Here is a 10691-nt window from a genome sequence, read left to right on the forward strand (position 1 = left end):
CATGGCCGCTGAGCATGCGCGTCCGGAGCCTGTGCTCCGCAACGGGAGAGTCCCGCATACCGCAAAAAAAAAAAAAAAAAAAAAAAGAAGCAAACCATAACGTGGTGACTCTAGTTAATAATACTGTATTGCATATTTGAAAGTTGCTAAGAGAGTAGATTTTTAAAGTTCTCATTACAAGAAAAAAATTGTGTAACTATATAAGGTGACAGATATTAATTAGACTTAACTGTGGTGATCTCACAATACTGGATCATTACATTGCACACCTGAAACTAATATAAATGTTATAAGTCAATTATACCTAAATTAAGAAAAGAAACAAACACTTTCATAATCTGCTTCTCATTGTTAATTATTCAAATGGTATTTATTGAGCAACTGCTGTGACAGATCATGTTAGAGCCCACAAAAAGAAATGCAAGATATTGGGTTGGCCAAAAGGCTCATTCTGTTTTTTCCCTAAGATGGCTCTAGTAGCAATTAGTTGTCTTTAACTTCATTTGAAACAATTTTGTTAGATTGTATGTAACAGCTGTCATATCAGTGTGCATTTTTAAAGACATCAAAATTGGTGAATTTTTGTGTAGCCATTTTAATATCGAAGATGGAAGAAAAAAAGCAACATTTTCAGCATATTATGCTTTATTATTTCAAAAAAGGTAAAAACGCAAAAAAAGATTTGTGTAGTGTATAGAGAAGGTGCTGTGATGGATCGAACGTGTCAAAAGTGGTTTGCGAAGTTCCATGCTGGAGATTTCTCGCTGGACAATGCTCCATGGTCAGGTAGACCAGCTGAAGTTGATAGCAATAAAATGGAGACATTAATTGAGAACAATCAACGTTATACCACGCCGGAGATAGCCAACATACTCAAAATATCCAAAGCAAGCATTGACAATCATTTGCACCAGCCTGGTTATGTTAATGATGTTTGGGTTCCACATAAGTTAAGCGAAAAAAACCTTCTTGACTGTATTTCCACACGCGATTCTCTACTGAAATGTAATGAAAATGTTCCGTTTTTAAAACAAATTGTGACAGGCGATGAAAAGGGGATACTGTACAATAATGTGGAATGGAAGAGATCGTGGGGCAAGCAAAATGAACCACCAACAACCACACCAAAGGCCAGTCTTTATCCAAAGAAGGTGACCTTGTATACATGGTGGGACTGGAAGGGAATCCTCTATTATGAGCTCCTTCCAGAAAACCAAACAATTAATTGCAACTATCAATTAATTAATTAATTGCAACTATCCAATTCCATTAGGATAACGGCAAGATCACATGTTTCTTTGATCACCAGGCAAAAATTGTTTCAGCTTGGCTGGGAAGTTCTGATTCATTTGCCATATTCACCAGACATTGCACCTCTGGATTTCCATTTGTTTCAGTCTTTATAAAATTCTCTTAATGGAAAAAATTTCAATTCCCTGGAAGACTATAAAAGGCACCTGGAACAGTTCTTTGCTCAAAAAGATAAAAAATCTTGGGAAGACGGAATTATGAAGTTGCCTGAAAAATGGCAGAAGGTAGTGGAACAAAAGGATGAATACGTTGTTCAATAAAGTTCTTGGTGAAAATGAAAAATGTGTCTTTTATGTTTACTTAAAAACCGAAAGCACTTTTTGGCCAACCCAATACATCCCAGCCCTCTGGGAGTGGAAAATTAGCCCAGCTCTGGGGAAAAAGTGCAGTAATTCATCACACTTGTAAGCACAGTGCTTGTTCAAGGTCTGTCTTTCCTGTTATGCTGTAAGCTCCTAGAGGGTAGGGCCTGGGCCCTTGCTGTTCACTGTTGTTTCTCCACTGCCTAGCAGAGTGCCGGGCACAGAGCAGATTCTCGTGGGCTTTTTGGTGCATAAATTACATTACACAATAAGTAATTGATTAAATGCCAAGATGAGCGGGAGAGCCGTGAGGGAGTTCAGGAAAGGTCTCTGGAGGAGGGAGCTAAACCTTGAAGGATAAAGAAGGTCAATTGTACAAACTCATCTCTGGGCTGGAGTCCACATTCTACTGGTCCAGACTTGAGCTATGTTCCCCTTCCACAATCAGACCTTCCTAAAGATGGCATCTTCAGAAGGAAAGAACATCTCTGAATTCCTATTACCTTCAGATCTGCTGACATCCAGTGTGATACGGCTACCTCGTCAGTGTCAGTGACCCCAATGAAGGATTGTCACCTTATCACATCACTTTATAAGAAACAAGAGTCTCACCTGGTCTGAGTTCAGGAGAGGCTGACACTTTCGGAAGGCACAGACTTTTGGGGATGTGATGCAATGGCCCCCAGATGAGGAGGGGAGGTAGTTACGGCTGAGTTTTCTGGGGGACAGGAATGCCATTATCTGGAATGGCTGAAGGAGGGGGTCAGCAAACAAAGAAATGGAGTTCCCCTCTGAGTCAGGCCCAGGACCAGGTTCCCTAATATGCTTTCTCACTTAATTCTCTCAGCAACCCTATGAGGAAGCCATAATCTGGATGTCCAATGGGAAGGGAGTAGCTCAGTAAACTACACAACCAAATGGAATATGATCTGAAAGACTAACTGAGGTCCTGTTTAACAGCATGAGGTCTCATTAAATGGTGTATCAGATACGATATTGTGAGAACCACTAGGGGAGTAAATAGGGAGGTTTGACAGGGTTTTTTTAACAGCTATATAATACCAAGGGCTGAGTAAGACTGAGGAGGAAACACTTAAGTCCACATTTCTCTAAATCAAGATTAAAATATAATTTAATTGTTCATAGAAATTAATAGCAGGAATGATAAAAAAAACATTCTGTTAAAGCTTTTTAAGGTAAAAACCAGTTTTAAAAGCTAGAAAGATGAGGTAATGTTCTCCTCTGACCTAATTTTAAAGGATCCGGAAAACACAAAGTCCTCTACAGAAATCAAATATGGGAGAACGGAAACAAAAGAATTATGTAACCAAGGCAGGTCCAAGGTATAACGAAAGACAGACACCATAATCAGAGGCATAAATGAGTACTAGCTGAATTCTTCTGAAAATGGAAAGGGCCTTGACTTGATTCAAAAACAGAACTCAGTGTCATGGAGTCCACAAAACACGGCTAAGGGCGAATTACTGGAGGCCCCGTTTCCGGTCGTGAGCCGGTCGCCCTCCTGGCCAGCCCCGTCGCTGCGCTCCCCCTGCGCGGCGCGGGGCTAGGGCGGGCGCTGACGGGGCCGGATAACCGGCCTTCTCCGGCGGCGGCTCGGCCCTCGGCCTTGCTCGGCCCTCCTTCCAGAGCCTCCCGGGCCGTAGCCGACTGGCCGGCCGCGCCGGCCCTGGCGCCACCGAGGCGGGAGAAATGGGAGTCCCTCCGCGGCGTTCCCGGAGCGGCTGCCTTTGCCGGGGAAGCAGCGCTGTCTTTGAGGAAACAGGAAGCCCGCGGTGACCCTTAGCGACCCGGTTTGTTTTCGGTCCGTTTCCAAACGCTGGGGAATCGAAACTCGGTGGCCCTGGGGGCGGCCCCACGGAGCCTGTGTTCGGGCTGTCATGGATGCACTGGTAGAAGATGATATCTGCATTCTGAATCATGAAAAAGCCCATAGGAGAGATACAGTGACTCCAGTCTCAATATATTCAGGAGATGAATCTGTTGCTTCACATTTTGTCCTTGTCACTGCATATGAAGACATCAAAAAACGACTTAAGGATTCAGAGAAAGAGAACTCTTTCTTAAAAAAAAGAATAAGAGTTTTGGAAGAAAAGCTTATAGGAGCTCGAAAGGATGAAGAAACAAGTTCTGTGGGACGAGAACAAGTGAATAAGGCCTATCATGCATATCGAGAGGTTTGCATTGACAGAGATAATTTGAAGAGCAAATTGGATAAAATGAATAAAGACAACTCTGAATCTTTGAAAGTATTGAATGAACAACTCCCTCCGCCTTGGCTCGGCCCTCCTTCCAGGGCCTCCAGGGCCACAGCCGACTGGCTGGCCTTGCTGGCCTTGGCGCCGCCAAGGTGGGAGAAATGGCAGTCCCTCCGTGGCGTTCCCGGAGTGGCTGCTTTTGCCGGGGAAGCGGCGCTGTCTTCGAGGAAACTGGAAGCCCCCGGTGACCAGGTTTGTTTTTGGTCCGTTTCCAAACACTGGGGAATTGAAACTCAACGGCTCTGGGGGCGGCCCTAGGAGCCTGTGTGCGGGCTGTCATGGATGCACTGGTAGAAGATGATATCTGCATTCTGAATCATGAAAAAGCCCATAGGAGAGATACAGTGACTCCAGTCTCAATATATTCAGGAGATGAATCTGTTGCTTCACATTTTGTCCTTGTCACTGCATATGAAGACATCAAAAAACGACTTAAGGATTCAGAGAAAGAGAGCTCTTTCTTAAAAAAAAGAATAAGAGTTTTGGAAGAAAAGCTTATAGGAGCTCGAAAGGATGAAGAAACAAGTTCTGTGGGACGAGAACAAGTGAATAAGGCCTATCATGCATATCGAGAGGTTTGCATTGACAGAGATAATTTGAAGAGCAAATTGGATAAAATGAATAAAGACATCTCTGAATCTTTGAAAGTATTGAATGAACAACTACAATCTAAAGAAGTAGAACTCCTCCAGCTGAGGACAGAGGTGGAAACTCAGCAGGTGATAAGAAATTTAAATCCACTGTCATCCAACTGGGAGGTGGAAAAGTTGAGCTGTGACCTGAAGATCCATGGTTTGGAACAAGAACTGGAACTGATGAGGAAAGAATGTAGAGATCTAAAAATAGAGCTACAAAAAGCCAAACAAACATATCCATCTCAGGAAGACAATCTGAAGAGCAGAGATCTCCAAAGACTAAGCATTTCAAGTGATAATATGCAAAGTGCATACCGGGAACTGAAGAGAGAAATGTCTAATTTACATCTGGTGACTCAAGTACAAGCTGAACTGCTAAGAAAGCTGAAAACCCCAACTGCAATCAAGAAAGCTTGCGCCCCAGCAGGATGCATGGAAGACCTTGGGAAAGACAGCACAAAACTGCACTTGACGAATTTTACTGCAACGTACAAAAGACAGGCCCCTCTCTCACCAAACGGCAAAACTCTTTGTCATGCCACATCTTCCCCTTTACCAGGAGATGCAAAGGTTTTATCAGAGAAAGCAGCTCTCCAGTCATGGACGGATCATGAGCGATCCATTCCTCACGATGGCACAAACTTTCAGGAACACAATTATTATGGCAGAAATTCTCTGGAAGATAATTCTTGGGTATTCCCAAGCCCTCCTAAATCAAGTGAGACAACATTTGGGGAAACTAAAAATAAACCTTTGCCTTTACCCAACCTGCCACCACTGCATTACTTGGATCAACATAATCAAAACTGCCATTATATTAATTATGAAGAGATTTATGATGTTCTCACGAGGTTGCTGTATCTCCCTCAGTGGTTTTCCTGGGAAATCATTAACAAACTGAAAGCAGATTTTGATTAAACTTTTGCAGAGTTCTTCAGTATTTACATTTACACATAATGTACCATATTATGTAGTTGATTTTTCAGTATGAAAGAACACCCTCCAGCTCCATAATTCTGGCTAAGAATCAGATATGTGTTACTAATTAGTAAACCTAAGGTGTTTCACACACACACACACACACACACACAAAAACAAACACGGCTAAGACCAAAAGATGCAGGCATGCAGAACTAAAGGGAGGACTGCCCATGACTGTCCAGCTGTAAGAGGTTACTACCTAGTCATCAGAAAAAGCACGTGATTTATGTAAGAAGACCAAGAGATAGCTCAAGGATGCAAACAGCTCACTTCTCAGAGCCAGTGGTTCCACCCCATAGTCCTGAGACTTCACAAGTGACCCTTGGGCCCATGATGTAACAGATCACCCTGCCCAGGCTGCCGGGCGTCTTCTAGGGGTGAGGGTTGGGGTTGTAATTGAGCTTGGGTGGCTCCTTCCCTCTCCCTGCTCCTGGGAACTGGCTGCAGCCAAAGGATTTCTGGGAATGGAGAGTGTCCTCTGCCTTGGGAGCCCGTGCCACTGCTTATGCACTTCTGCATTTGAGTCTGAAAGCTACAGTGAATTGTGACATCCTTATTCATTTTCTTAAATTTCTTAAATGATAATGGTAAAAACTTTTTTTCAATCAATAGAGGAATTTATACAGTAAAAAAACGAAAGTCCTTCTGTTCCCCTCCCCTCAAACACCACAAAACCCCCAAATCCTCTCCTCCAGAGTTAACTACTATTAACAGTTTGGTGTCTATCCTACTAGACAATTTTCCCACACATATTCAAACATATGTATGTATGGGGGGGCATCTGGAGCAATTATTTAATCTCTGTACCTCAGTTTTCTCAGCTTTAAAATGGGGGAAATACTAATCCCATAGGGTTGTTATGAGGGTGAAATGAGTTAAGATATCTAGCATTCTCAGAAAAGTGCCTGGTTTATAGTTAGCACTCAGAGGTTAGCTGTTATGATTATTCCCTCATTCTTTTTCACAGCAGCTTAGTATCCTACTGTATAGATGACGTTACTGAGAGAAGTTTTACTGTCCCCATCACAGATGCCCAAGAACACACACAAATTAAATGGCTCTACTAAAATTAGTGGGGCCCTGGGCCCAGAACCTAGGATTCTGCCTGTGGCCCAGAGTTGTTCTTATCATACCACAGGAACCCCACAAGCCCCCTTAAAGCCAAAGAGCTCTGAAGGGGGCAGCTGGTCTCACTCCTTGTCCCCCAGTGAGATCCAGCTCGGTTGCCCCACCTTATTTGGACCCCAGGCTGTCTCTGATGGGTTTCCAGGGTAGGGGGCTCTAAGTGCAGGTGAGCCCTCCTCTTGCTCCAGATATGCCCCTCTTGGTCCTTCCTCTTCTACGCAGTGAATCATGCTGAGGACTCCCAGCTGCTCTGGGGTTAGCTCAGGCTGATTGGCAAGAAGGCAATGGCTCAGAGCTGAGAGTAAGATCAGGCTGCTTATCAGGCTACAGACATTTCCAGAGCTCCCTCTGTTTATGCCAGGCACTGCACCAGCCATTGAGGGATACCTCCATACTGTAGGTGTGAGGCACAGCCATGGCCTCAGGGAGGCCCTGTCCAGCAGGGTCCAATCATTTACTTAGGGCTCCTGGGTGCAGGGGCTCCTCTGGGTGGTTACAGGGGCAGAGCAGTGCAGGCAGATAACAGGGAGCTCCTGAGAGCAGTTACCTGGTCCCCACTTCTCCTATCTGCCTGGCCTCCACATCTACCTCTGGTGCTATCTCCCTTGCCCTGACAGGTTTATGGAAAAGCAGAGGATACTGGGTCATGGACAGGCTGAGCCTTTCCTGTCACCCTGAGAACTTCTTTGAAGCACCTTTGCAGACTTGAGGCTCAGAGCTAGAAAAGTCTTGGGGATCATCCACTCTGCTCACTTACCAGCTGAAGAGAGGTTTGGTGAGGAAGGGGCAGGGGTACAAGCAGTTACTGAGCATAATCACAGTGCTATTCACCATGCTAAGGACTTAAAAATCTCTTTATTCTTCCCCTGTGACAACCCTGAGGTAGGTATTATCTTTCCCACTTAAAGAATGAGGAACCTGACGCTTGAAGAATTTGAGTTGCTCAAAGTCATAAGAAAATGGAATAGCCTAACGTGTACCTACCTCTTTCTTACTATAGGGAGCCCAAGACGTCCAAACACCCCACTGGCCTCTTCCTTTATCGCCTCTTCCAAATGCAGGAGAGCTTTTCCTCTAGTCAGGCCAATGACAAGATGAATATTGGATAGACAGAATACTCTTCCTCAGCCAACCACCTCAGCAATGTCTGTCTTACCCCTGGAAGATTCACTCCCTTTGGAACCCTATTCTGGGAAAGGCAGTATGGGTTTAGGGACCAGTAAACAGAGCAATGGTGTTCCTCAAGTTCTAGTTTTTTGTGTGTGTACAAAAAGATGTGGGAATTTTGTATGTGGTACCAGGGGAAGCCAAGTCCGGGGTGCCCAGGAGAGCTCTGACTAGAGCCTGTCTGTCCCTGTGCTGTACTGAAAGCTCAGCTCTTTTTCCCCAGAACAAGCAGCCCCAGTCTCCAAAGGCCACAACTGAGTCACTTATTTCACCCTGCCCTAGATTACTAGTTCCCTTTCCTCTGAGCTTTTTCCTCATTCACTCCTTCTAAGGTCATATGTTGTGCTTCATTCTGCTTACAGATAACAGTTTCTCCAGAAGTCCCTTAGAATCATCAGTTCTTGAGACTATCAATGTTGGTAGTCTTATCTCATCCCATATAATGGGTGACAAGGGAGATGATTCACTTTCGTGTTCCTGAAAGCACATGGTACAAATATGCAAGCACGAGAGACCTTCAAGATGGCGGAGGAGTAAGATGTGGAGATCACCTTCCTCCCTACAAATACATCAGAAATATATCTACAGGTGGAAAAACTCCTACAGAACAGCTACTGAATGCTGGCAGAAGACCTCAGACTTCCCAAAGGCAAAACACTCTCCACATACCTAGCCGTGTGGCTGACAGGGTCTTGGTGCTCTGACCAGGTGTCAGGCCTGTGCCTCTGAGGTGGGAGAGCTGAGTTCAGGACACTGGTACACCAGAGACCTCCCAGTGCCACGTAATATCAAACAGTAAAAGCTCTCCCAGATATCTCCATCTCAACACTAAGACCCAGCTCTACTCAATGACCAGCAAGCTACAGCGCTAGACACCCTATGCCAAACAACTAGCAAGACAGGAACACAACCCCACCCATTAGCAGAGAGGCTGCCTAAAATCATAAGGTCACAGACACCCCAAAACACACCACCAGACACGGTCCTGCCCACGAGAAAGACAAGATCCAGCCTCATCCAACAGAACACAGGCACCAGTTCCCTCCACCAGGAAGCCTACACAACCCACTGAACCAACCTTAGCCACTGGGGGCAGACACCAAAAACAACGAGAACTATGAACCTGCAGCCTGCGAAAAAGAGACCCCAAACACAGTAAGTTAAGCAAAATGAGAAGACAGAGAAACACATAGCAGATGAAGGAGCAAGGGTTAAAAACCCACCAGACCAAACAAATGAAGAGGAAATAGGCAGTCTACCTGAAAAAGAATTCAGAGTAATGATAGTATAGATGATCCAAAATCTTGGATATAGAATGGAGAAAATACAAGAAATGTTTAACAAGGACCTAGAAGAACTAAAGAGCAAACAAACAATGATGAACAACACAATAAATGAAATTAAAAATTCTCTAGAAGGACTCAATAGAGAATAACTGAGGCAGAAGAATGGATAAGTGACCTGGAAGATAAAATAGTGCGAATAACTACCACAGAGCAGAATAAAGAAAAAAGAATGAAGAGAATTGAGGAGACCTCTGGGACAACATTGAACAGACCAATATTTGAATTATAGGGGTCCCAGAAGAAGAAAAGAAAAAGAAAGGGACTGAGAAAAGATTTGAAGAGATTATAGTTGAAAACTTCCCTAATATGGGAAAGAAAATAGTCTGTCAAGTCCAGGAAGTGCAGAGAGTCCCATACAGGAAAAATCCAAGGAGAAACGCTAAGAGAATTCAGCACCACCAAACCAGCTTTACAACAAATGCTAAAGGAACTTCTCTAGGCAGGAAACACAAGAGAAGGAAAAGACCTATAATAACAAACCCAAAACAATTAAGAAAATGGTAATAGGAACATACATATCAATAACTACCTTAAATGTAAATGGATTAAATGCTCTAACAAAAAGAAATAGACTGGCTGAATGGATACAAAAACAAGACCCATATATATGCTGTCTATAAGAGACCCACTTCAGACCTAGGGACACATACACACTGAAAGTGAGGGGATGGAAAAACACATTCCATGCAAAAGGAAATGAAAAGAAAGCTGAAGTAGCAATTCTCATACCAGACACAACAGACTTTAAAATAAAGACTATTACAAGAGACAAAGAAGGACAGTACCTAATGATCAAGGGATCAACCCAAGAAGAAGATATAACAATTGTAAATATTTATGCACCCAACATAGGAGCACCTCAATACATAAGGCAAATAAATGCTAACAGCCATAAAAGGGGAAATCAACAGTAACACAGTCATAGTATGGGACTTTAACACCCCACTTTCACCAATGGACAGAACATCCAAAATGAAAATAAATAAGGAAACACAAGCTTTAAATGACGCATGAAACAAGATGGACTTAATTAATATTTCTAGGACATTCCATCCAAAAACAACAGAAAACACTTTCTTCTCAAGTGCTCATGGAACATTCTTCAGAATAGATCATATCTTGGGTCACAAATGAAGCCTTGGTAAATTTAAGGAAACTGAAATTATATCAAGTAACTTTTCCGACCACAACGCTATGAGACTAGATATCAATTACAGGAAAAACTCTGTAAAAAATACAAACACATGGAGGCTAAACAATACAGTATTAAATAACCAAGAGATCACTGAAGAAATCAAAGAGGAAATAAAAAAATACCTAGAAACAGATGACAATGAAAACACGACAACACAAAGCCTATGGGATGCAGCAAAATCAGTTCTAAGAGGGAAGTTTATATCAATACAATCCTACCTCAAGAAACAAGAAACATCTCAAATAAACAACCTAACCTTACACCTAAAGCAATTAGAGAAAGAAGAACAAAAAAACCCCCAGAGTTAGCAGAAGGAAAGAAATCATAAAGATCAGATCAGAAATAAATGAAAA

At 43.2% G+C, this 10691-nt stretch overlaps 1 protein-coding gene across 1 annotated transcript; it reads left to right on the forward strand.

Annotated features, from left to right (window-relative positions):
* The first annotated feature begins 4164 nt into the window (after positions 1–4164).
* LOC102982469 (5-azacytidine-induced protein 2-like) lies at positions 4165–5452 on the forward strand. Its single transcript, XM_055088793.1, has one exon. It carries the CDS (start codon positions 4168–4170, stop codon positions 5440–5442), a length of 1275 nt encoding a protein of 424 aa, XP_054944768.1. The 5' UTR covers positions 4165–4167; the 3' UTR covers positions 5443–5452.
* Positions 5453–10691: the final 5239 nt, after the last annotated feature.

Source organism: Physeter macrocephalus, chromosome 11, assembly GCF_002837175.3.
Source record: "Physeter macrocephalus isolate SW-GA chromosome 11, ASM283717v5, whole genome shotgun sequence".
NCBI classification, from domain to species: domain Eukaryota; kingdom Metazoa; phylum Chordata; class Mammalia; order Artiodactyla; family Physeteridae; genus Physeter; species Physeter macrocephalus.